We start from the raw sequence: 27,752 nt of genomic DNA on the forward strand, positions 1-27,752 counted from the left end.
AGGAGGTCTCTTCTCACTCTGTGAATCAATGCCTCAACCACCTTTTAGTTCTATGGTATTACTTAATACTATATTTAGAGTATATTATTGTTTCTGTCTTCCTCACTCTGGCCTCAGTCACTTTGGGGCACCTGCTATATCATCACTATCTTAGATTTTTTTCAATAACTGCCTCTTCCATTCTTCTGATATTATTGCACAAATAGTTTGTTATTTTGTTTGTCCTCAGTCAAACTGAGTTTTAAAAGGTTTTGTATTCCATGTTCTACATTCCAGATGTTTTGTGTTAAGTTCCTAAGTAGACTGGTCAGGGAATCAGGGAAATCCAATGCTCTGTCTGAGGGACTTCAGGGCCACTGGTTAGCATGAATGGGCCACATGTCAGAACAAGAAAGGGTAGGAGATCAGAGATCTGTTTCCAAATAAACTGGCAGCCAGTGGTAAAGGCCATGAGATTTGAATTCTCTTTTCAAAGGGACAGCTAGCTATTCTGGGTCAAGGACTGCAATCCAGGAATGAGGGTGAGCAGTTAGTATTGTTCAACCCTTATAAGTTTAAAGGATAAATATACTTCTAAATCCAACACCTTGATATAGAAAGCAGTATATATGTGTGTGTGTGTGTGTGTGTGTGTGTGTGTGTGTGTGTGTTCAGGGTGCAGAGACACTAGATACAGGTCCTGTGTGTTAAAAAGTAAGGCAAAGAGAGTTTGGGTAGACTAATAAAAGACAATAGGTGTCCAAGGAAAGGAGGTTTTGTCCCATTCCCTAATGTCCATTTGTTCTAGCAAAAAGAAAAGTGAGGATAAGTGAATTTTTCTTTGTGAGGAGTTGAAGTAATCAAATGTTGATTTCTTCATAAAGACAGATAGTAAAGGAGGGGGATTAAATTAAGGTTCCTCACTACTGAAATTTTAATAAGAACTCCAGGAACTTAAGTGAACTAGGAGGGAACTTGATCAAATTCACCTACCCAATTCCATTCATTTGATGGTAGATATTTCTACAAATGAGCAATTGGGGAAAAGACCAAAACAATGCAGGTTTTACAGGAATTCTAGGCCCCAAGCCTCATTTCTTTTTTTTAATTTATTTTTAATCTCCACATCTTTTGCATGTATCCCTCCTCTCTGTCCACAGACTCATCACCCCAGTTCAGTCACTGTTCCCTTTCACATGGCCTATAATAAAAGTGAATAATAAGTAACATTTATATAGTGCTTTAAAGTGTGCAAAGTGTTTTGCATATTTAATTCATTCGATCCTCACCACATGGGGTAGTGATAAAATTATCAATAGTTTACAGATTAAGGAAACTGAGGTAAACAGAGGATAAGTGACTTGCCTACTTTAACCCAGTATTTTATCTTAGGTTTGGCACTCTGTCCACTATGTGCTCTCTATTTTCCCAAAATAACTGTTTCAAACCTTTTTTTTTCTCCAAATTGTCTCCTCTATGCCCCAGCTCAATTAGGGCAGAGCATATGATTTAGGGTTCCAATTTTACTGAGAAGACTGAGGATGTCTGATGTTGAGTTACCTCCATTCCTCAAACTCAACATGTGTGGGATGAAAAATCCACTTAAAAAATATAGAGACTCCTCTGAGCAAAAAAATGTTTATTTTGACTTTTCTTGAGAAAAAGGCATGCTCCAAGTCTCACAAAGGTAGTGAAGATCAATGTGCTGTCCCAAATTGACAGTCAAGCAAGATTATATGGCCTAATTCAATCCCCTCCTCCCCCCTATCATCCTTTTATGTAATTCATTGGTTAGTCTTCAGAGTTACATTCTACTTGTGAAAATCTACCCCAGCAACAAAGAAAAGAATGAAAGGTTTTCATAAAATATTACCTCACCATCCAGATGGTGAAAATGACCTTCAGGATTATAACTATCTTATTGAAGTAAAGTAACTTGTCTTGGAACACAAGGTCTAGGAAGAGTCTACTTATCGTCAAATAAAGGGAGTCTTCTGAGCTTCATTGGAATGCAAGGTTTTTCTCATGGGAGCAGTCTACTGTTCTCCCAGTTAAGATAGTTTTATCATCAAATAGGTGACAAACTAAAAATGCAAGGTCTCTCTCTGGAAATAGTCCACTGTTTCTCTAAGAATCAGGAGGGTACCTGGCTTGAAATGCAAGGTCTCTCTCCCTCTTCTAAGAATAGTCTAGGAGTAATAGTCTGTCTTTGTTGTAATGATTTTTAACCCTGAGAGGACTTCACTAGGAATATTAACGCTTTTTTTGAAAAATTATATTTATTTTATTTTTTGTACAAATGTTTTTATACATTATTAAAATATTCTTGTTTAACAGTAAACATAATACCCCTTCCCCCCAAGATATAGACCCTCATGAGCAATAAAGTAAAGAGGAAAAAATTAAAATAAAAAAATAATAATAGGGGCAGCTAAGTGGCACAGTGGTAGCACCGGCCCTGGATTCAGGAGCACCCGAGCCCAAATCCCAACAATCACCCAGCTGGAATATTAACTCTTAAGAGGGAATATTCCACTCAAACATTCTCAATTATTCTAATAAAAGAAAGTATAATATCCTTATTTCTCATCAAGGCTGATTGTCCTTCATTTTCAAAGAGAAGCAATGACATCGCAAGTGATGCCTTCTTGACTTGCACATGAAATGGATTTAAATAAGGCCAGAGTTGCACAAAGTCATCCGCCTTACACGGTCCTCCAGCCATCAACGTGCAATGACAAGACACAAGTCAAGTCAAAGGGCGAAGGCCCGGGCACAGCGGATGACCTTGGCATCGTTGACGTCTGGCCATGCCCTGAGCCCCCCGCAGAACCTGCTTCAGCTGCCTGCGTGGCCCCCTGGAACAAAGTGTTCTCTTCTGTCCGTTTCATTGGGTGGAAGTCCTCTCGGCCTTGGGATGGACATGGTCCCAACCTGCTTTGGCTCATCTGCCAACGTGTTTTGCAGGAGTGTTGATAGCTTTTTAGAGCCACAGGTGAGAGCTGGGTGGCGGGGGACACCACAGGTGAATGAACAGCTCTGAAGCACGTTGGGCAAGCCCTCCCATCGACCACCTCATACCCCTGACCGGATTAAAAAAAGGAAGCCTTGTTAATTATTTATTATTATTATTATTTACTATTTTATAATTATTAATTAATCCATGTTAATGATTTCCTTTTCATCCTGTACAGCTTGACTGTATCTGCACATCTTGTCTCCCCCTCAGATTGTAAGCACCTCGTGGGCAGGGAGTTTTGTCTTTTTTTTATTTGGGGTATCTCTAGAGCTTAAGGCAGGGCCTGGCACGTGACAGGCACTTTAAAAATGTTAATTGGTCGATTTTAAGTGAGGTGAGGACGAAGGCGGGACTTCCCCTGCCGCTCCGAGCTTCCGGGGCTGCGCAGAAGGCTCTCTGCGTGGGGCCGTTACTGGCCGATGCCATTGTCCGCTCCGAGGCCAGCGGCTTCCGGGTTCCCGTTGGGCCGCCTGCGGACGGAAGGAGTAGCCGAGGCGGTAGCGGTTGGCCCCGGGTTCGGCTCGTTGCTTTGTTTCCGAAGGGGTGTGTTTCCTGGAGCTTTCTCTCCCTGGCTCGAGGCTCGTGTCAGCCCCGCCTCCCCCCATCCCGCGAATGGGCCGGTCCGCCAGTCTCTTTGCCGGGGAGGCGCGGGCGGGACCATCTCCGCGGGGAGGGGGGTGCCGGGTGGCGCTCGCCCCAGCCTGGAGTCCTGGGAGGACTTCCGCCCCGCGCGCGGGTGCCGGGGCCGCCGTCCACGCCTCGCCCAGCCGGGCCTCCTCCTCCTCCTCCTCCTCCGGTGCATTGCCCGCCAAACGCGTCGGCCCCCGGATGCGGGGGCACGGAGGCCCCGGCGGGCACTGCCCCTGCTTGCCCTCCGCCGGGCCCCGGACAAGATGCCCTTCAGTTGCCTTGTGTGTAAGATGAGCACGTTGGCAGCGGCGGCAGAGCCCCGGCCTTGCAGGCAGGAGGACCTGGGCTCACTTAATGACCTAGCTGTGTGGTCTTGGGCAAGCCGCTTCACCCCATTGCCTTGCAAAAAAACAAACCAAAAAAAGGTGAGCACGTTGGCCTAGGTGGCCTCCGAGGGCTCTCCCAGCGCTTGGCTCTGCTGAGAGGGCCAGAAGGGCCTGTGTGTTCTGGACCCAGCCCCTCCGCTTTCATCGACTGTCATGGAAGGGGCCGTGGCTCAGCACAGAGGGGCTGACTTGCCCAAACTCACTGATTCACAAGAACAGGGATTTGAACTCAGAATCCAGGGCTGCCTTCTAACGCCTTTAATATTTTCCTAAATTTCCCTTATCTCATCCAGTCATTTACAGAAAAGGAAGCAGAGATCTGCCTGGAGAGGCAAAAAATAGCCCCTGGTCACATATGTAGTAAGAACCGGAACTTGAACTTTAATCTTCTTCCTGTCTCAAAATTCAGTGATATCTCTGCACCAGAATTCTTGTTTCCTAAGGGAGTTTGGATGCTTGCTGTCAAAATGGTATTTAAATTCTGAAAGGTTCCGCTCAACATAAGTAAGATTCTAATGGGGTCCGGGGTATCCACTCTTTTTTAAATTAATTTTTTTTATTTTTTGCAAGGCAAATGGGGTTAAGTGGCTTGCCCAAGGCCACACAGCTAGGTAATTGTTAAGTGTCTGAGACCGGATTTGAACCCAGGTACTCCTGACTCCAGGGCTGGTGCTCTATCCACTGTGCCACCTAGCGGTCCCTGGGGTATCCACTCTTTGCTAGTGCCCGTTTGTGGAGATGACAATTACTAAATATTTGTGCACAGTAGGCACTCAGATGTTTTTTGATTTGGTTAATGAGTGTCCCATAGGGACTAAGGGAAGAAGAGGGCAAAGAGAAAGGATACTAGATCCTATTGAGAGACATTGGCTTGCATTGGGAAGAATGTGACTTGGATTAGAGTCCTAATAATCAGTATGTGAGCAAATCACTTAATTTCTCAGCCCTATTTTACCTTTTGGGGTGAATGACTGCCATGGGTTATATAACTGGTGAGTGTCTGAGGCTGAATTTGAACTCAGGAGCTCATGTTTTATCCCTGTGCCACTTAGCTGCAGCAGCCTCAGTCCTATTTTACAAAAACCTTAATTATTTGTATTATTTACCTTAAAGTATTATGAGGAAAGCATTTCTACTTAGAAAATGCTATTTTTTTTTTACTATTATTGCTTGACAGTTCAAATTATTTGAATCTAGAGACTTTTTACCTTGAGGTGAGAAAAGAATTCATTTTTCTTTTACTTTGTTTTAGAGCAATATGTTTAAGTTTCAACCAGATCCTGTGTAGGATTCAAGAGAAGTAAGCACAAGGCAGAGTGTGGACCACTTATAGTAGTGTTTGGCATGGAAAGCCTAAGAAGCTTCCTTGTAGAGGAACTGGCATCCTTATCATTTCTCTTACCCCAGCTTGTCATAGTAGAGACTTAAGAGAATTTCCCTGAGGAATATGGGTCTCTCTTTCTCTTGGTTAAGCTGATCTATCTTGTTTTCTATAGGAAAGCTCATTAAATTTGTATTGTTTGGTGTATTCTTATATGCATACCTTACTCTGATTACTATTTTGCAGTCAACTTGGATAAATGGGTGCATTTGCTACCTGTGTCATTGTGGAACTGGCATTTGGTGGGAAGAGAATTAAACTTTGGATTTATTTTTGGGAGTACTCTTTCCCTGATAAAGAATAATGATCAGGAGCCCAAATTGAACCTAAAATTTATTTTCTTTACCCTAACAGCCTTCAGAAGGGCAGATGGTTATAATTCTAGATTGGTACCTGCTCTCAGGGGAGAGCAAAGAGGCTAGTAGTCTCTGACCCAAAGTCTCCATGGAAGAAGAGAGAGTGCAGGAGACCCCAAAGATATTCACCCTATCTTTGAGTGCACTTCTAGACAGATTCATGTGGATGCACATAACCTACATGGACATAACATACCACACACATCCTTATGCCCACAAAAGGGCATCTTCCTTAATTTTTGATTTCTTTGAGCAAAGCCCAGATTGATATAATTTCTTTGAGCAGCTATACAGTATAGTCAGTTATGTTATAATGTGATATACATTCCCAAAAAAGATTGGACCATCCAAAATCAAACAGAATACTTATGGGGATAATGGAGTTGTGGTGCAGTGCTCAAAAACTTTGTCAGTGATATTCACAGAAAGATAGGAACCTAACCAAAAAATAGCACAATTTATATACATTTGTGATAAGAAATATACATTTATTAGATAAGAAATCTAAATACAATAAATAATGTCTCCTCAGGGGAGCAAGTTGGATAGGCTATTTCTTGGAGCCTCTGAGATCTCAAGTGGAAGCCACAGCAGAAGAGAGTGGGAGTAGGGTTGGAGGTGGTTCAGACAGCCCTTCATTCATGTCTTGTACTGCATCAAAGTACATACAATAAATACAGCACTTCACTTTGGAAAAGACCTCAAGTGTACTTGTGGAAGTAGGCATCAGAGAGCTGGCAACTTTTGACTTATTATGAAGTGATTCAGTTTCCTGTGTACTCGATTTTTCAGAAGAAATTGATCAGAAGTGAACTCAGAATTCAAGCAATGCTCAAAATTTTTCCTAATATGTTAAACCCTTTGGAACAAATTTTGGCTTTCTGAGATATGAGTTAAAGCAGAATTTACTGTATAGGGAACTATACATTGACATGGTGGTGGTGGTGGTGGTGGTAGGATGGAGTAAGAGAGATGTTTTCCAGTTACTTCCTGTTCATGTTCATAGATGTGAACCATCTGCTTTGTTACTTCTGCCTTCTTATTTGGAGTCTTTTATGGCATCTTCAGTTGTTTCTTCGGTCCTTCTTGTCTGGTTGGTTGATTTAGATCCTTCAGTATATAGAAATCTCAGCCTTCTCTGAACATCAGGTCTTACACAGGTTGCACAAATGGTTTATAAGTTACCACAAAAATTCCACAAATTACTTCAAAAAGTTCACAAGTTGGAAGGACTATGTAGCTATAGTGAGTTCCTTAAAGGATAGGCTGAATCACCTAAGTTGAGGGAAAGAAAGACTGATGTGTAGGTGGGAAACTTGATCCTTGATGAGGGAGAGTAGTCACATGGGAATCATGTTTAAGGTACTTTAATGAGGTAAGAGTTGGGGAGAAAAGCAAAGAAGAAAGTCAAGTTTAAGAGAGTGAGTTTCTAAGTAGGTAATAAAGTTAAACAAAAAGAGAAGGTTGCTTGTTTGCAGATCCTTGTGACTTTCCTTTCATTCTCTTTGGTGTATTTGTGTGTGTAAAATACTTTTTTTCTTTTTGGTACTTCTTAACACTATCTTCCCTTGCACATCACAGTTGAGGGGAAAATGCTCCATTCTTACAAATAGGTCAAATACAACAAATTCTCATATTGGTCATGTCTCATTCTGAGACTTAAGTCTATCATTATTTCCCCAACAGGTTGTGAGAAGTAAGCTTCATAGCTGATCAGTTAGCTATCCAGGTAGATGGTGGTGCAGTTGATAGAATGTTGGACCTGAGTTCAGACCTAATCTCCATAACATTTAGTAGCTGTGTGACCCTGACCTCTATTTCAGTTTCCTCAACTGTAAAATGAAGAAAAGAATAATAAAGTAAAGACCAAATAGTAAAGTAAAGAAAAGTAAAGACCAAATGATATAATATTTGTAAAGTGCTTGGCCCATAGTAGCCATGTTAATAAATATTTCCTTCCTTCTAGTGAAATTATAGTTGACTATCATAGTGATCATTTTCTTAAGTCTTTCAAATGTGTTTCTTTATGGTGTCCTGGCTTCCTTCAAGTTCATGCTATAATCCTACTTTCTCTACAAGTCTTTCCCAATACTCCCTAGTTCTAGTGCTTTCCTTCTGTGGGTTATTTCTGATTTATCCTGTATCATCTCTTACTTGTTTGCATGTTGTCTCCTCTATGAGACTTTGAGCTGCTTGGGGTCAAGAACTTTTTCTTTTACCTTTCTTTGGTTTACCTAGCACTTGACGCAATGTTTACTAATTTACTGACACAAGACCTATGAGATGACAAAACAAGATAGTATATAGGTTGAGATGTTGTGGACTTCAGGGAAATAAGATCCATTGTGAATTGCTGAATTGCTTAGTCTGGGGCTTGACTTGTGATGCAGTTTACTCATCAGGAAATGAAATTGTAAGGCTCTATTAGGGCAGGGCAGATCAATTCAGCTTTTCTGGGGCTTCAAGAGTTAATTCCTCTGTATAAAGCTAGGATTCAATTCTGAGTTTGAAAAGTTCATCTGCAGCAGACTGAGTATAATAGGAAGTTTTTTTTTGTATCATTTGGCAACATGTAAACAAAGTATTGTGAACTGTGTGTAACTGCTTAATTGTAATTGAGATTATTAGTAGTTGTGATTAAATGCTGTAGGCATACTCCTTGAAATTCCTATTCTGATGATTTGTCATTGTGTGGAAATCACCCTATATTTTTGAAGATAGGTACTATGTAGTATGCCTTGACCTATTGAAGTGAGTAGCCAGTGGAAGCAATCTTTTTCAGTTAGTTTTAAAAATAATTTTCATAGTTAATACCTTTATTTAAATTTAGTTGACTCTAAGAAAAAAATTTAAAGTAAATTTTAAGGTTAGTTTCCCTTAATTAGATTTAACTGTTGTGAGAAATATGACATAGTCTTTTTTTTTTTAATTTTTCGGGGCGGCTAGGTGGTGCAGTGGATAGAGCACCGGCCCTGGAGTCAAGAATCCCTGAGTTCAAATGTGGCCTCAGACACTTAATAATTACCTAGCCCTGTGGCCTTGGGTGAGCCACTTAACTCCATTGCCTTGCAAAAAAAAAACCCTAAAAAATTTTTTTTCCAGGTCTTTTGCCTACCTGTGCTGAAATGAAATTTACTGCTGACCAGTGGTTTCATTTTAAACCCTGAAGGGTTGATTACAGTGAACTGAAATTAATTTATTTGGAAAGGCAAAATAAGTATATCTCTGTAGCTAATGAAGGACATAATTTTGTTTTAAGTAGTCCTATCTTTTATAGGATGGTTATTAAATTTAGCCCCAAAGGTAGTATCTGAATACTTTTATAGACCATTTAAGCTTCTTAACATGATGAAACATTTATATAGAATCTCTAGGAGTTACCTTAATCCTAGTAGCTGTTAGCTATTCTCTTTTCAGAAAAGTAATGGTTCTAGTCAATTCTAGTCATTAATGATTATTATTCCTTCTTAGGATAATATTAAGAATGTATTTTGAATGACTGCTTATTGGATTTTAGAGACGATCGGGTATGGTGGTTAGGATCAGAGTTCCACAGTTCCTTCTAACTGGAGATTCTGCTTGTGATTCTTTTTTAAATGTTTGTAACTTCAAAAGAGGGAAAAGTTACATAGTTAAAACTGAATTATTTAGAAGACTTAATTATCTAGAGCTCTCAATTAACCAATATTTTTCCCTGCTCTTTTAAGAGGATAGAAATTAAATGATGAGAAATAAAAGCTAAGTCAGTAATTTAAAAAATGCCACTTCCAGAAGCTGGAAATGACCTTGGTTCATTGGCACTTCCTACCAATCTCCAGTGTCTCTTTTATCTGCAAGATGACTGAAATTATAGAGACTAAGTTTAAAAAAAAGCACACAAATATATTCTAATTTACACTTCAGAGTCAGAGCTACTCACTTCAAAGTAATTAGTGTGGACCCTGTGCATTTATTTTACTTATGCTGTCATTCGCTTTTCAACCCGTTTTTAGAAATCATTTAAATTTGTTTTCAGAGTTATGGCATAATTCTTTTGAATATCGTCAGTGATGGCAAATGCTGATCCTTTTATGGTGATTTGATTTAGAAAATGAAAATTCATTTGTAATGAATCATCGGTTGGTGATCAAGTTAGGCAATATTGTTTTTGATAAAAGGATAAAGCAACTGATATTTTATGACCCTCAGGCATTGAGTTGAGTCACAAAAGAAAAATGAAAATATGATCACAGGATTAATAGAATTAAGGGTTTCCTAATCTAATCCCCTAAATTTAAATTTAAGAAAATTGAGAACCAGTGATTAACTTACTTACTCATGGTCATGCTGATCAGTCTTAGATTTAAACCCTGGTCCTCTGATTTTAACCTCAGGTCTCTTTCCATTGCTTATTTAATAAGATAGTAAAAACAAAAAATCTGTCCATTTCAGATTGACAACAACATGATTAGAAATAAAAAAAAAATTCTGGTTAATTTTCATTTAACAAAATACTACCTTTTCTTTGATTCTGGTTAATAGAACTTACAAGTTCTTTGTAGTTGAGAAGGAATTTCAGTCATAACTGTTTAATTTTTTAAAATACTTAGCCAACTTTTAGAATGAAAAGGTAGTTCCTTGAGCATGTGCATTAAAATATTTCATTAAATTTTTATTCCTTTTGATATCTAAATTCATACAGTATTAATAGCATAATACTTTGCCTTGATGTGTTTGGTAGATTACAGGTATTGTGTCAGAAATCCATTTAATAATATTTGTGGGATAGGGTCTGATACATACTTTGTGACGAAGCCAAATTCAGTCTTACATCATGACAAATGTATTGTCCACATTTCGGAAAAAGTCAAATGTAACTGATTCAACCTCTGAGCTATAATTTCTTCATTTAGTATCCTTGCTGTCTGTTTGAGAAGATAATAAAATCACAAATCCAAAAAATTCCTAAGAGAGTTGTCTAGACCATTTTATAAGTGTTTATCTATACGTGTTCTACTTCCATTATCAGGAATGTTTGAAATCCTTTTATTTGATTATAATCTTCCATTTTTCTACTTTCCTTGTTTTAACTCTTCCTAAATCTATTCTTTGTCCTCACTCGTCAGTCATTAAATATTTATTAAGCATTCATAATATGCCAGGGACCGGAGATACAAAAAAAAAAAGGCAAAAGACATCCCTTAATCTTACAAGCTAATGGGAGAGACAACATATAAACAATCATGTACAAACAAACTATAACCAGGATAAGTTGGAAATAACCAGTAAAGAGGAAACACTAGAATTGAGGGGGGATTCAGGAAAGGCTTTTTATAGTAGGTGGGATTTCAGCTGAGACTTGAAGGAAGCCAGGAGGTCAAAAAGAGGAGCACTTTCCACTTGTAGGAGGAAGCTGATGAATATACCTGGAGTGCAGAGATGAAGTTTCTTTTTTGTTTTTTTGTTTTGTTTTGTTTTTCACATACTACCATAGCCATGTTGTAAAAATAAGCAACCCCTCCACACACACAAAGAAAGAGAAACCTTAAGAAAAATAAGTGAGGAAAAAAAGTATGCTTCAGACTGTATTGAGACACCATCACCTCTGTCTTTCAGATGAATAGCATTCTTTCTCATAAGTCCTTCAGAGAAATTGCTTCAATATTTTGTTGTTCCCTCAATCCTATTCCCCCCTACACACTCATTTATTCCATTCTCTCTCTCCTTTCCCTCTGTCCCTCCTCAAAAATGTGTTGCATCTGATGACCTTGTCCCACAATCTTCCCTCTCTTCTATCACCTTACATCCCTCTCCCCTTCCTTGGTCCCCTTTTCCCCATCCCTTTATTTTCCTATTTTCCTCAAGGGTAAGATAGATTTCTTTAAGTGTGTTTGTTATTCCCTCTCTGAGCCACTTCCAATAAGACTAAGTCTCACTCATTCCTCCCTCACCTTTCCCCTCTTCCACTCCATTGCAAAAGCTTTTCCTTTGAAATAACTTATTCCATGCTACCTGTCCTTTGCTTTTCTCCCAGTTCATTCCTTTCTCCCACATTAACTTTACTCTTTTTAATATCTTATGCCTTCATATTCAGCTCCCTCCTGTGCCTTGTCTATATATGTTCCTTCTAACTGCCCTAATAAATGAGAAAGTTCACATGAATTAACAGTATCATCTTCCCATTTAGGAATTCAAGCAATTCAACATCATTAAATCCCTCATCATTTGCCCTTCCCATTCACCTTCTCTATGCTTCACCTGAGTACTGTACTTGAAGATCAAACTCTCTGTTTTATTTCTGGTTATTTTAATAGGAAAGTTTGAAAGTCCCCTATTCCATTAAATATCCATCTTTTTCCCCTGAAAGAATATTTTCAGTTTTGCTGAATGATTATATTCTCCATTGTAATCCATGCTCTTTTACCTTCTGGAATATTATATTTTAAGCCCTACAAGCCCTTAATGTAGATGCTGCTAAATCCTGTGTAATCCTGACTGTAGCACCACAGTAATGGAATTGTTTCTTTCTGACTACTAGTGATATTTTCACCTTGACTTGGGAATTCTGAAATTTGGCCATAATATTCCTGGAAGTTTTATTCGGGGATATCTTTAAGGAGGTGATTGGTGGATCCTTTAATGTCTGTATTATCCCCTGCTTCTAGGATATCAGGGCAGTTTTCCTGGAGAAGTTCTTGAAAAATGAAGTCTAGTCTCTTTTTTCTGGTTATGACTTTCAGGTGGGCTAATAATTTTTAAATTATCTCTCCTGAATCTGTTTTCCAGGTCAGTTGTCTTTCCAGTGAGATATTTCACATTTTCTTCTAGTTTTTCATTCTTTTGGTTTTATTTTATTGTTTCTTGATTTCTCACAAAGCCATCAACTTCCCTTTGCTCCATTTTGAATTTTAAGGAATTATTTGCTTCAGAGAACTTTTTTATCTTCTTTTCCATCACCAGTTCTACTTTTCAAGGCATTCTTCTTCTCATTGACCTTTTGGTCTGCTTTTTCTATTTGACCTACACTGTAGGTCAAGATGTTATTTTCTTCAGTGTTTTTTGTTATCTCCTTCACCAAACTGCTGGTTTGGTTTTCATGATTTTCCTGCATTGCTCTCATTTCTCTTCCCAATTTTTTCTCCACCTCCCTTACAATGTTCAAAATCTTTTTGTGAGCTCTTTCATAGCCTGAAACTAATTCCTATTTTTCTTGGAGGCTTTGGATACAGAAATTTTGACTTTGTCTTCTTCTGAGTGTGTGTTTTGGTCCTCCATAGGATCAAAGAAATTGTCGACAGTCAAATTTTTTCCTTTTGTTGTTTGCTCATTTCCCCAGCCTTTGACTTGATTTTTACTCTTTGTTAAGGTGGGGCTCTGCTTGCAGAGTGGAGAACACATTGTCCCTAGTTTTGAAGAGTTTTGCTGCTGTTTTCAGGGACACCCTCCAGAGCCTTCAATTCCTCCAAGGTCTTATGAGAGGCTCTGACTGTTCTCCTGGTCTGTGCTTTGTTCTGTAGATAACCACAAGCACTCCCTTCTGCCCTGGAGCTATGAGGAGGGTCAGTGTGGGACCCCAGACTGCAATATGGATCTGAGTAGGGGCAAAGCAGCAGAGTTCTGCCCCAGGGATAGTGGAGAGACCTCTGCAGTCTCTCCTCACCCCCTTACTATCTGAGGGGTTGAGCACTTTGTAAGCAGCTGGGAGGTGGCTCCCTGCTGGGTGGCTTCCTAGGCCTGTTCTTGCTGCTGGGCGGCCAGGTCCGCGCTGAGGCCCATGCTAGGCTGGGTTCCTCTCTCACCCTAGGGCAATAGAGTGTTCTTGTCCTTGGCAAACCCTGGGCTAGAGGTCTGAAAATCACCCCCACTGCCACAGACTCAGGCTTCTGTTCCTGAATGGTTGGAGCTAGTTGACTCCATCAAAGCTCTGGGCTGCCCTGTGAGCCCTTTCTAAATCCAGTGTAACAGACCACTTCTTGGATCTTCCAAGTTGTCCTGGGCTAGAAAATTGTTTTACTCAGTCTTTTTGTGGATTCTGCCACTCTTGAATTTTAACTAGAGATCAGACATGGGAAACTTCCAGGCCATGAAACCTTTTCTCACTTGCTTTCTCTTCACTTTCTTTCTCAGTAGTGACCCTAATCATCTGACTTCTCCCCAGCCCTTCCCTCTCAAATACATTGTTTCCTTGTCCTTTTGCCACATATGCATTGCCAGATCCTAACCCACTATTAGAGTTATCCAGTCTCCATGGGACCCTCACTGTAGCTTCCCTTTTCTTTCTCCTTTTTTTTTTTTTTTTGGTTTTTTCAAGGCAAATGGGGTTAAGTGGCTTGCCCAAGGCCACACAGCTAGGTAATTACTAAGTGTCTGAGACTGCATTTGAACCCAGGTACTCCTGACTCCAAGGCCGGTGCTTTATCCACTACACCACCTAGCCGCCCCTCTCCTTTCTTTTTTATCCTTTACAGAAGCTATTCCAGATATCCTGATTTTACTGCTAGCCACCCTCACCATTCCTTCCCTAAATTCTATAGATTGAATACCTCATGTCAGACTTTACTGAGAAGATAAAAGTTATGTTCATAAGCCCCCTGTTCAGTCCTTCCCTATCTCTTTACTTTTGAGCCCGACTTTTGATCTCATCTCTCTTCTAAGTTACTTGTAATCAAGAGATTATCAAATTATCAAAACTTTGAACCTTTTCTCGATTCTCATCCTTCCCCTTTCTGCAGTATCTTATACTGCTGACCACCCTGTTCTTCTGGATAGTCTCTGTATTACAGGATCCTCACTTGTTTGCTGCTCCCTGTGTTTACTGTGGACATACCAAAAAAACCTCTCCCCATTTCTCTTCTCTCTTTAAGTCTGCTTTCTCTGTTCTCTCATCAATTCCTGCATTTTAAATAACATCTCTCTGTATGACTCAATAATCTGTACAGTCCTGAGTTTTCTTTTGACTTCCAGTTTCATGTCATGACAGTCTACTGGAGACTCAAACTGAATGACCAATAGATCTCTGACTTTACATGTTCAGAAAGAAAACCTAGATTTTTCTCCAAACCCATTCTTCTGAACTGTCTGAATCCTTTTTCTGTCAAGGAATCCAACATCATCTAGTTCCTCAGGTTCATGACTTTAATTCATCTTCAACTCTCCCTCCCACTACATATGCAGCCATTTGCCAGATACTGTTCACTCTACCTCTACAACTCTTAAATTTCACCCTTTCTCTTCTCATACAGCCACCACCTAGTTCAGACCTTTATTGCGTCTTGCCTAGTCTATTAGAATAACTTCCTTATTGGACTCCTGTCCACAGATTTCTCCTTCATCCCAATCTATCTTCTACTCTACTGGCATTTCCTAAAAGATCTGACCATATCACTTGAACAATTCCAGGGGCTGGCTGTTGTCAAATACAGTCTTCATTATTTGGTTTTTAAAGCCCTTCACAGCCTGACTTCAACCTACCTTTCCATCTTTATTGTATATCACTTTACTTTTTCACTTTAAGGTACTTTAAGGTATTGAGACCTTCTTGGTGGACATCATACATGACACTGCTTTCTTATTTCCATGCCTTTGCACTGGCTTTCCCCCATTCCCTGAGTATTCCCCTTTTGAGTCTGTGATTTCTTTAAAGACTCAACTCAAATGCCATTTTTCTATCTGAAGCTTTTCCTGATTCTCCAGCTGCTATGCCTTTCCCCCAAAAAAAGTTATCTTGAATTTATTTTGTATACAATCAGATGTTGCTGTTGTTGTCAGCACCCTCTCTCTTAACTCCAACTCACATGCCTGTGTCATGGTGTCATCTCTATAATGTCATGGTCTTCAATAATGAAGGCAATCAATGTTATCAGCCCCAGAAGAATGTAAACTTCTTGAGGGCAAAGATTGTTTCATTTAGGAAGAACCTGGCAAATGCTAGAAGCTTTTTAAATGCTTGGGGTTGGATTTGTTTCCTTTTTTAACCTATAATATACAAGATTTGGTATTAATACCATTTCACCCATACCTTATCATTTATGCATAGTTTCTCTGGTACAGATTCTTACCAACAGGTAGCTTCCTGCCAATGATACCCTTCCTTACCCTGCTTCTAGTATCCAGCCGGAGTTATGATGAATAGGGAGTTTGGCAAGGAAATTACTTCCTTAGTATTTATGGTTGCTCTGCAAGGGGTCCTGGGAGTTGGGGAAATAATCCTAGGCACTAGTAACTTGCAAGTGAAAAATATTTATGTGAGATAAAATAGTTAGGTAAATCTGTTCAGGAGGGTAGATTATTCCATTGGATTAGGGTTTGGTGGTTTTTATGAATTTCTCCTGTGGTGGGTCATAAATATATTAAGTATAGGACCAGAACTAAATCTTAGTGGATTTATAATTGTGTAATTATAACTTCATTATATTTTTAATTTATTGTCATTGATACTCTCGTAGTTAAATGAAAGTTGTCTCATGATAAAAGCAAACATTTATTGCATTTTTTATGTTGTCCTTCTCAGTATACTTATAGGAAAATGGCAGTCACAAATGGTTTATATTCATAGAATTAAGTAATGTTTAGAATTGAAAAAGATCTTAGTAACAAAGTTCACCTCACCTATGTTATTGGTTCAGAAACTGAGGTACAGGGTCAATGATTTGTCTAAGGTCACATAGCTGGAATTTAAACTTAAGTCTTCAAATTCTTGGTACAACCTTTGTATTATTCCTGTTCCTTTGGCTTATAATAACTTTTTAGAACTGAAGATCCATTTGTACCTCTCTTAAATATCTATTATTATGACAGAACTTTTCTGCTTTTAGGTGGAGGGAGATGACAGAAAAGGGGAATATTTTGATTTAAACATAATTCTCATAAGTCTGTGTTATTTGGTAAAATGTTTTATTCCATCTCCATTTTTGCTGAAATTTCTGAAAATATTGAAGAAAAACTAGATCTGGGTTTTACAAATACAATTCTATGCTCTTCTTTTAATTTAGAGTTGAAATTTGACCTTGGTTGCCATAGCATCAAATTTATCTCATGTTATACCCTATAAAAAAAGATTTAGAAGGTCCATAAAATCATCTACCCAGTTTACATTCTACCCTTGAAGTATAAGAGGATGATTGGTCTAAATAAAAGAGAAGTGTCCTAATCTATTCACTCATTAAAACAGGGTATAGAGGGATAACCTTGGTAAATTAAGGGAAATACTGAAATAGTGACCTAAATATGACAACAGAAAGTGATAAATGTGGTAAATGAATATGTAATTTCAGGATACAATCTAAAAAGCATTTTATTCTTATTATTTAGCAAACATAATAGGAATTTGGATAGGAATAGGAAACATTCCTTTTAGATTTAATATGTGGCTACATATTAATTTGTGTGAAAGATAGTTTAAAATATCTTGAGATACTCCGCCTTTCATTTAATCCAGTCTTGTCAGAAAAAGGGTTAGAGAGAAGTTTTCCTATTTGTTTTGAGTTCTTGCTTTTCAAAAACTTACCTTCTTCCAAAGATTGGTCTTACCACTGAAACAATATCTTTCTCTGTGTGAACGATGTTGTTTGCATTCTTATCAGTTTATATTTTCCATTGTCTTCTAAATAGTATTTTTAATTTCATTTTCTTCCTCCTAGGGAATGAAGGATGGCGGCACGCCGTGCATTAAAAGCCGTTTTGGTAGATCTCAGTGGCACACTTCACATTGAAGATGCAGCTGTACCAGGCGCACAGGACGCTCTTAAAAGGCAAGCTCTCTTCCAAGTTCGGCTGACAAATACATTTGTGAGTGCCATTTTACCCAGGCAGATCATTAGCAAAATGGATGGTCTGAAGGTGGCATTTCATAAGCTTACCCTCTAGAAGGCAACTGCTTGGGTTTAACTCTAAGATGCACATATTGTAATTTTTTTAAGCATTTTTCTCTAAGCTTATATGACTTGCAATATCTGTATGACTAAGGCACTAACTGTATCACTTAAAGCTCTCAGAGCCTTAATTTTTCTTATTTGTAAAATAGAGTTGATAATACCCCTACTACCTAGCTCACAGTGTTGTGGTGAGGAAAGTGCTACTTGAGAGCATTATGAGATCCTGTATTTTTTCAGCACCAACATAATATCTTGCTCAGAGAAGGTACTTGATTATTAGGTTTTGACTTGTGATTTAATTAGCATTATTTTCCCCTTCATTTCCCCTCTGTGGTGAGGAAAAGAATAGCAACTTTCTTAAATATAGAATATTCACAAAGGACTAACTGAACTTTTAAGACTGGAAATTTCAGTTGACAAGCTGGTTGGAAGTAAGCTTATTTTCTTTATATTTTTGATGTAGCAGAAGTGTTAAAATTATTTAAATAGAGTTGAAAGACTGGCACTTGTAGCTTTGGTTGCATAATCTGAATGGTAAGTCAGCTTTCAGGCAAGTGATTACCATTTACTTCTCTTATATCCACCACAAAGCTTAGCTTAGGGTTAGGTACAGAGTTCAATTAATAAAAAGTTCAACAAATTCAGACCAGATATTGTGCCTGTTTTGATACCTTTTCTTATTTAAAAAAGTGAAATTTGAAAAATTCTTAATGTTTAACACTATTGTGCTTTGAAGTTTAAAAGATAATTCTGATTCTTTGAGATACTTTGTCAGCCAATTCACAGACAGATACTAAGTATAGTAAAAACAAAAAATATATAAGAATAGTCCTTTTGGGGCAGCGAGGTGGCTCAGTAGCTAGAAAACTTGAGTTCAAATCTAGCTTTAGAACTTAATTACCTAGCTATGAGAACTTGGGCAAGTTTCTTATCCCCATTGCCTTGCAGAAACCAAAAAGAAAAAAAAAATCCCTCCCCAAAAAGAAAAAAAAAGAATATTGTTCTTTCCTTTGAGATTATAATCTTGAATGTATAAGACTAAGACTTGGGCATTAGACACAGTGAGACCATCATCAGGTTCTCAATTGTATAATGTAATGGTTTACATCCTCTCAGCCATAGATTGATGGGCTGCAAATTAGAAGGCATCCATAAATGAGATTTTGTGCCATAAATTGAATAGGATAATATTTTGAGCTGGAAAGGACCTCAGACCATCTAATCCTCAGGACCTTGGTTGGACCTCATTTTATCCATGAGGAAAGTGAAGTCTAGAAAGATCAGGTGACTTGCCCAATATTACTAAAGTAATAGTAGGTGGTATCTGACTTCTGATCCCTTAGACTTCAATTCTGTGTTCTTTGTACTATACTGTGCTGCCTTTGAATATGTATGTGTGTGTATATAATAAATGTTTTATATATATATGTGATTTATTTTTGTATACTCACATGGTATTTTTCTGTTGTATCTAGACTGCTATTATTAATAATGAAATAGATTCATTTCCATGTTTTACTTAAATTCATAGCTTATTCCTCCCATTATGTATTATGTCAGGGTTGACCAATCTTAATTTTAAAAATTTTATTGAAACAATAGATAATATATTTTGATTTGCCATTTTAGTGAGAGCTCTGTGGTAGCTCAGTTTTCTTTACTAATGCTTTAGTAAATTCAAAGGCAAACTGCATAAAATCACACTGCAGGCTGTATTTTGGACAGTCCTGTATTATGTCAATTAATGAGTAATAATGTCTGATAATCTGCAAAAGATAATAAAAAGGTTTATGCATAATTTGAAAAGTTTGGGAACCACTGTTGAAGTAATATCATTTTCATATTTTGATATAGGTCAGGAAAATTAAGTGTCATAAATTCAGAGGAAGGGATAGGTCAAGCAAGGTAAGCTAAATATTAGCTTTTCTGTTTGACAGATGGCGAAAGCCATGAGGAGACATAGTAGAAGAGATGGATCTTCTAATTATGGATGGATGTGTTCTACCAACTTTTTAACAAAAACAAGTTCTTCTAATTAACAGACTGTTGTTCCTCTGAATACTTTGTTTCTTTTTAAGCTCTATGTTTAATTTTTAGAATTGTGTGAGAGGAAAAGAAAAATTTTTTAAATGTATTTGGTTAAATAATGACTTCTCTAAATAGGTATATATAAACTATGAGTCTTTGATCCCAGAGGTACAGGGACCTGCAAATCGCACTGATACTAGGATTGGCACATTTCCAATCCAAAGGAAAAAATTCTCAATAGTAGCACTGCCAATTTTCGTTTCTATAGTAACAAATAGTCAAAGGGAAGGTGGGGGAGTAGTAAAAATAAAAGTGAAAACTCATTAAAAATGATGTGACTATTTCAGTACTTACACATGTTCATTTTTAGGATAATAGTTTTGTTGAAGTAATCAATTTTTTTGAAAGGAAAAACACCAAAGTTAATGTGTTTTGCAGAAAACCTGCCACACGAACAATTATATTTGCCAGAAGGAGTGAATTATTTAATAAAATAAATTTAGTGTAGTGTCCTTTGGGTAAATTCTCTCATTCATTCCCCCTCCCCTCTTATTCTATTTCCTAGTTTCTCTTTCTCTTCTAAATCTCCAATATTTTAAGTCTCTGAGACTTAAAAAGCATATAAATTAATTATATCTTAAAGCATAATTATTTTTAAGTATATTTTAAATTTTCTTTTAGCAGGATCCAGAAAAATCACTTTGATTCTCAAACTTAAAACCATGGAAAAACTTAGATTCTTACCCTACTGTCTCAAGAACAGTACAGACCATGGCATCACACCACCAAAATCAAAGAATAATTTAGATATTTTGGCCTCTTAAAATGGAAAGTTTTACCTCAAGTGTTCAGATAGTTATAGCTTTCTAATCTTGACTACAAATGAGATAACATAAAAAATGCTTTGTAAGCCTAAAAGCATATTGGTGTTGTTTTTTTGCTGCTGTTACTACTACTGTTCTTACATTGGTCTCACTGCCTAAGGAAAATGAAGATAAACTGGGAGAAAACCTCGTATTCTTTCAACTACATGGAGTAGTAGCTTGCTATAATCATTTTTCTGCAATCATTTTTCTGCATTTTACATTTTTCTCCCTCTCTCCCTTCTTTCTCCCCTCCCCCTGACACAAAGCAATCCAAAATAGGTCATACATGTTTTTGTTAAAAAGTTGGTAGGCCACATCCATAATTAGAGGTTCCATCTCTTCTACTGTTTCTCCTCATGGCTTTGGACAAGCATAGTCATGCTAAATATAGATCCATATTAGTTATTTGTGAGAGAAGAATCAAATCAAAACAGAGAAAAACTGTTAGAAAAAAGTATAACATATAAGACATATAAGACAACTTTTAAAAATTGAAGGTCATGAGTTTTGGTCTGCTTTTAAATTCCATAGATCCTTCTCTGGATATGGATGGTATTTTCCATCATAAGTCTTTGAGAATTATCTTTGATTATTGTACTGCTGAAATAAACAAGTCCATTCACCCAGTGTTTCTGTTAGTATGAAAAATGTTCTTCTGGTTCTGCTCACTTCACTTGCATCAATTCATCCAAGTCCCATACCTTATGATTTCTTATAGAACATTAATGTTCCATCACATTCATATACCACAATTTGTTCAGCTATTCCCCAGTTGATGGGCCTCCCCTCAATTTCCAGTTCTTTGCCACTACCAAAAGAGCTTCTATAAATATTTTTGTATGTGTATTTTTTTTACTCATGATGTCTTTGGGATACAGACCTAGTAGTGGTATTACTGGATCAATGGGAATGCGCTTTTTTGTTGCCCTTTGAGCATAATTCCATCTTGTTCTGCAGGAAAGTTGCAGCAGTGCATCAGTGTCCAGTTTTCCCACATCCCCTCCAACATTGATTATTTTTCTTTTTTCATATTGGCAAATTTGATAGATGTGAACAATCTCAGAGTTGTTTTAATTTGCATTTCTCTAATCAATAATGGATATTTAGAGTATTTTTTCATATGACTACAGATAGCTTTAATTTCTTCATCTGAGAACTGCCTGTTCATATCCTTTGACCATTTACCAGTTGAGGAATGACTTATTTTTCTTATAAATTTGTCTCAGTTCTCCATATATTTTAGAAATGAGTCCTATGTCAAAAACAGTAGTTGTAAAAATTGTTTCCCAATTTACTGCCTTCCTTTTAATCTTGGTTGTATTGGTTTTATTTATGCAAAACTTTTTCAATTTAATGTAATTTAGTAGCCATTTAGCATTTTATAATATTCTCTATCTCTTCTTTGGTAGTTAAGTTGCTACCCTTTCCATAGAGCTGACAGGTAAATTATTCCTTGTTCTCCTAATTGGCTTATGATACTATCTTTTATGTCTAAATTCTGTACGCATTTCGACCGTATCTTGATATAGGATGCGGTCTGCGCCTAGTTTCTGCCATACTATCTTCCAGTTTTCCCAGCAGTTTTTAATCAAAGAGTTTGTTCTTATCCCAGAAGTTGGAATCTTTGGGTTTATCAACAGATTACTATAGTCATTTACTATTGTTACTTTTGCATCTAATTTATTCCACTGCTCCACCACTCTGCTTCTTAGCTAGTACCAAACAGGAAAAACACTTATCCTTAAGGTTTTACAGACAAAAATCTTACTATAAGAAGCAGAAAATTTGAGTTTCACATTCTTTTCTTCATTAGCTTTATGACTTACTTTGAGCAAGTCACTTATCTACTCTGGGCCTCCTTTTCCACATCTATCAAATGAGCTAGATAATCTTCAAAGGTCTCTACTTATGCCTTTGATTTTGGTTCACTTTTATTTTAAAGTAACCTATGGTGAAATTTTGAGTGTTATTATTGTGTTAAATTTGTTTTTTTCTTTTTCTTTATTTTTTAAACTTAAACCCTGCAGTAGGTAAAATGCAGTTCAAATAAATATAAGAACACCTCTGATGGATAGGTATGATTTTGCTGGTCCTTGAAATTGAGGGCTCAAACAGAGAATAGGTAACTTTAAATGGTAATAAAGGGATCCTTTTGGTTCTAAAAATATATAAGGGACTTGTAGTATATATTGAATACTTATAACTATGAGAACCCAGTACAATTCTATTTGTTAAACTTTTTTTTTCTAGGAAAGTGCTACATTAACACCTGAATTTTCCTTTCTTTAGGTTACGTACTGCTCCTATTACCATTAGGTTTGTAACAAACACAACCAACGAGTGCAAGGCAGATTTGTTAGAGAGGCTGAAAAAAATGAATTTTGATATTACTGAGCAAGAGATATTCACTTCTCTGATAGCAGCCAGAAACCTAGTGCAGGAGAAACAAGTTAGACCCATGTTGCTGATTGATGACCGGGCATTACCAGATTTTGAAGGTATGTGAAATTTAGAAATCATTCTTTTGTCTTTACTCCTGAAAAAAAAAAAGATGTTTGTCCTTATTTTCTTTTAACTATTTAGCATCAAAATATCTGACATTAGTGGTGATAGCTTAGTCTAATCTTATAAGTGTTGGTTCAGTACCTTAATTACAGTCTCTTTGCCACTTCTTCTTGTTCTATTTCATAGGATTTTAACTTGTTTGTCTTTTCATCACCTTTAGGGCATCTTTGTTTTTAGGCAATTTTGCTTTGAATGTGGAACCTTATTTTCATATTGATGATCTTGCCTCCTTGTTTCCTTTTACATATATAATTATATGAGGCAAAATGACACTATAGAAGAAGAAATGTAAAAATCCACAGTTACAAAATGTGGACAATTTTAAAAATAATTTGAAATAAATATATTTTTGCACAGAACATCTCTATGTTAGCAGGAAATACATCCAATAGCAATACTTACCATTTCACTAAAACACCAGAAAATAGGTTTCATTTCTGTTAGACTTTTCCCTTTTGATTTTATCTGATGGAAGCTGAGCGTTTTTATTCCAATATGGAGCTAGTATTGAAATATATTTATATTGAATCTTAGGTCTTGAACAAACCTTAAGATATTTTCTGGTTCATCACTTTGCTGGGTTATCCTAGATGGATAAGAATATGTTACTTTATTAAGATATTATCATGATGGGGAGGGACAGCTAGTTGACACAATGAATAGAATACTAGCTTTGGAGTCAGAAGGACCTGAATTCAAAAGTGGCTGCAAACACTTGGTACTTACTGTATGACCTTGGTCAAGTTACTTAACTCTATTGTCTCACCAAAAAAAAAAAAAAGAAAGAAAGAAAAATATACCATAGGAATGTGGAAAATGCCTAGTATCTCTGCTATTGGACATAAAGATAATATAGATAATTCATGCATAATAACCCCAAAGTTGGCCAAAGATTTTAGCTGCTTCCCTGCTAAAATTGTACTGATTATTAGTGATAATAGAAATGATACTACTAAAGTGACTGTTTTGGGGATTCATGATCCCTTTCTCATCTTAGTAGTTGATCTTTAGGTCATATGGGGTATTCAGAGAGGATTTGCACCTCCAGTGTGAGACCTTACTGAGCCCTTGCAGGGCTACTCATCTACTTCTAGTGTTCATCCATTCCTCAACTCTCACCTGTCACTCAGGAAGCTATAGCATGCTCGGTGGCCACACCTCAATAAGATTATCTTTTTAGAAAGACCAAACCAGATTGAGAGTAACTGACAGACCTCAAATCCTAATGTGAGTTAGGGGGATGTCTGCTTTCCCCCCATGTGAAGACTTCCCCTGGCAGAATGGGCAATTGAGAGCAGTTTGTTTCAGTGGCCACGAAGGCAGCTGAAGCAGGAATCATGGAGCACTTAGAGCTGGGTCAGAAATGGAAGACTCCAAGGTCATCCACACTATCTGGACCATTGCCAGGCATCTTGATTTTTTTTTCCTTGCCACTTCAATGATTGACAGTGAGAGTGAGCCTGATGACTTTGGGGAGTTCTGCTTCATTTAATTCACACACACAAGTCAAAGACATCACCTGTGATATCATTGAGCTTCTTTGAAATGAAGGAAAAACAACAATATCAGATGTTCTTCATGAATTGTCCCTGAAACTTTGTTCCTCTCAGCCAGCTAGTTATGGACCTCTCTGAGCTGAGCCTGGCCGGGCTGGTTTGGGGGAGCTGGCCCGTCTTCCTTGACCAGGCTTGTTCTCTGAGCCTTTGTGACTGAGATCTTCCAGACCTGGTACTCTAACATAGCTGTGGCCAATGTCACCTCCATGTTCACAGAAAGCATTGCAGGAGGATTTGGCAGTACTTGTCCCTCCTCCAAGAAGCCTTCCCTGACCCTCCAGGCTTTGGTGCTCTCTCACTATTAATATTTTTTTGGAGCTTGTTTTCTGTCACTTCTTTGCACCCTTTTATTCTCCACCCTGTATTGTGTTTATCATGGCGTGCTTTATTCCTCACTGAAGAGTAAGCTCCAGGGCCTACTCTGATGTCTTGCACATATTAGGTAGGGGCTTAAATGATACATATTGTATTCTATTGACTAGTTCTCTTACACTGCTTCATGGGAGAGTTTGTGAGAAGACGGCTGCAGAGAGGTACAATAGCCAGGATCTGAAATAATCCACATTTGGCTTATGAAGCTCTATACAGTAATTACTTGTTGAGTAATTTTGCAGTTCAGTCAAATCTTACTCAGTGCCACAGTGAATGCTAAAGATGAATAAAAATCATTGCATTACAAATTTAGAAAAAGGGGGGGGGAGCCACACCCCAACAGTGGAGGTTGTCAGCCAGTCAGGTAGAATTGGCTAATCTCTAGGGTAGATCCTGCTGCTCCAAGACACTCTTTTCTCCGTAGCAAAAGAAATGTGGCCTGTAGTGATCTTTTGTTCTCTCCACTTATCAGAGATTTTGTTTACGACATCACAGTCTCCTTCCTCTGTCTCTTTTCCCCTCTGTCGCTGGTCTATAATCTCAAGGCTTCATGGAACTGAATAGTATTTCTTTCTCACAAAAGAACTGGATCCACTTCTTTATAAGGATTGAGTCAGTGACCTGAGCAGCTATTCTGAAATTCTAGGGCCAAGGAAAGAACTCCTTCCATAAAACTCTCAAATCCAAGCTAAACCCCAAGGGACAAGATTCAGTCCCTCAGGTATCTGTAGGCTCACCACGAGTAGCTGTGATAGAAGAGCTCACCAGGGGACAACTGGCCAATGAGGAGCCATGACCATGGGATAGAAGGAAAGAAGACCTTGTCAAAGTTACTGCTCCCAAAGAGAAAGTCCATGAGTGTAGACAATTATGATCTTGTCCATACCCCCCCAAAGGAATCACTTGAAATATATAAAATCAGCAAGTAGTCATGATTTTTATCAGGCTAGGTACTCTCTCTCCATTGACATAAAACCTCTTTGCCTTCATGAATTTGACCATTGATGGTTAAACCTCTGGTAGAGACTTAATCAGGTTGATTGAGAAATGACAAGCATGTATGTATTCCTTTGCTTGCCCTATACTCAAAATTTTTTCATTTTGATAAGGCAACCCAAAGTCATTTTTTTTGGCATAACTTTTGAGAAATCACTATGATGCATCAGAGTAGGAATCTGGCAGAGAATTGAATACATCATTTACATTCTTTAAACAAAGTTCACCATAATTTTATTGAATAAATACAAAAATACAAGAATAAAAATTACCAATAAATAATATAAATAAAATTTCAAATCTCAACATTTGTAATTGATTCATCAAGAAACATTTGTTAAGTGTCCAGTATATGCTCAGCCACGTACTAAGTACAGGAGATAACAACAAAAATAAAAGAAATAGTCGTTGCTCTTGATATACTTATAGGGGATGTGGGTGTGGGTGTAAGAAATAAATATATATACAGAATAAATGCAAAGTTTTTAGAGAAGGGAAGCCCAAATAGGGAGATCAGAAAAAGCTTGACATACAAGGTAATGCTCAAACTTGTGGGGGTTTTTTTTAAAATAAACAGATTTTAAAAAAATTGAATTCCAAATTCTCTCCTGCTCTTCTCTCACACATTATGACATCAGTCAATATAATATCAATTATACATGAGAGAAGTCATGTAAAAAAATTTGAAACATTAGACATGTTTCAAAAAAAAGAATTTAAGAAAGTGAAAAAGTATGTGTCGTGTGCATTCAGAGTTCATTAGCTCTCTGGAGATGGAGAGCATTTAAAATCATGAATCCTTTGGAATTGTCTTGGATCTTTGTTTTAATAAGAGTAACTAAGTTTTCCAAAGTTAATCAGTCTTACATTGCTGTTATATAAATTTTACATAATTATAATATTATGTAATAGATATATAATATAATATTATATTATATGTTATATAATATTGCTGTTACTTTGGACAGTTTTCTTCTGGTTAAAATGTTAGGGGGGGAGTGCATTCTAGACCTGTCTGGGGGAACAGCTAGTATAAAGGCCTGGAGTTGGGAGCTGGTGCTATATGTAAGGAGCAGAGAGAAGATGCTTTTGGCCAAACTATAAGATTACAGAAAGGATAATGAGACTGGATAGAACCAGTTTATGAAGACTAAGACTTTTGCATGATTTGATTGTTATCATCATCATTATTTATTATTATTGTTATTATTAATTATTAAACTTTTTTGGTAGATTGGTTGTTGTCCTTCATTCTTGAAGGAGACAGTAAGAGTTTTTAGTAGAAAAGGAATATGTCCAAATTCATAAATCTTAGGAAGATTAATCTAGCAGAATTATATAGGTAAAATTGGAATAGTCCAGATGTGAAATCCTAGGTAGTAGGCTGTGCAAAAAAATGTCATACTTTGAGAACCAAAACTGGTGTTGGAGTTATGCAGAAAATTGTGTGTGCAGGCTACAGGGCCCTGCATGTTTACTGGGAATGGGCTAGCCTTAACTATAGCAATTAGAGTCCAATTTATCTTGATTGTTGAATTTTTCATTTCTCATCAGTTGATATTGATCTGGTAGCTAAGTCTTTTGGCTGTTCTTGTTTCTATTAATCAGTAAAGTCTTTGAAGTTAGAAATTGCTTGCTTCATAGCAGCAGGTTGTTACTTCCAGTTTTGTTTTCCTGGATTCTTTGTTTCTGAAAGGTTAGGAAAGAGTTTATTGTGCTTTTTAGTCACCCCCCCCCCTTCTTGCCATTAAAAAATAAAAATAATG

The 27,752-nt window shown here is 37.4% G+C and overlaps 1 protein-coding gene across 3 annotated transcripts in view; it reads left to right on the forward strand.

Annotated features, from left to right (window-relative positions):
* The first annotated feature begins 3,389 nt into the window (after positions 1–3,389).
* Positions 3,390–27,752, forward strand: part of HDHD2 (haloacid dehalogenase like hydrolase domain containing 2) — a 43,096-nt gene continuing 18,733 nt past the window's right edge. Inside the window, exons 1-4 of one of the 3 annotated variants that reach the window (XM_074206980.1) lie at positions 3,390–3,512; positions 17,370–17,480; positions 19,458–19,508; positions 22,787–22,995. In XM_074206980.1, the coding sequence (XP_074063081.1) occupies positions 17,380–17,480; positions 19,458–19,508; positions 22,787–22,995 (361 nt within the window). In that variant the 5' untranslated portion in view covers positions 3,390–3,512; positions 17,370–17,379. Of the gene's footprint in view, positions 3,542–3,717; positions 4,054–17,369; positions 17,481–19,457; positions 19,509–22,786; positions 22,996–27,752 lie in introns of those variants that run through there. The other 2 variants (XM_074206977.1, XM_074206978.1) reach the window with 2 other exon arrangements.

This window comes from Macrotis lagotis, chromosome X, assembly GCF_037893015.1.
Source record: "Macrotis lagotis isolate mMagLag1 chromosome X, bilby.v1.9.chrom.fasta, whole genome shotgun sequence".
NCBI lineage: Eukaryota > Metazoa > Chordata > Mammalia > Peramelemorphia > Peramelidae > Macrotis > Macrotis lagotis.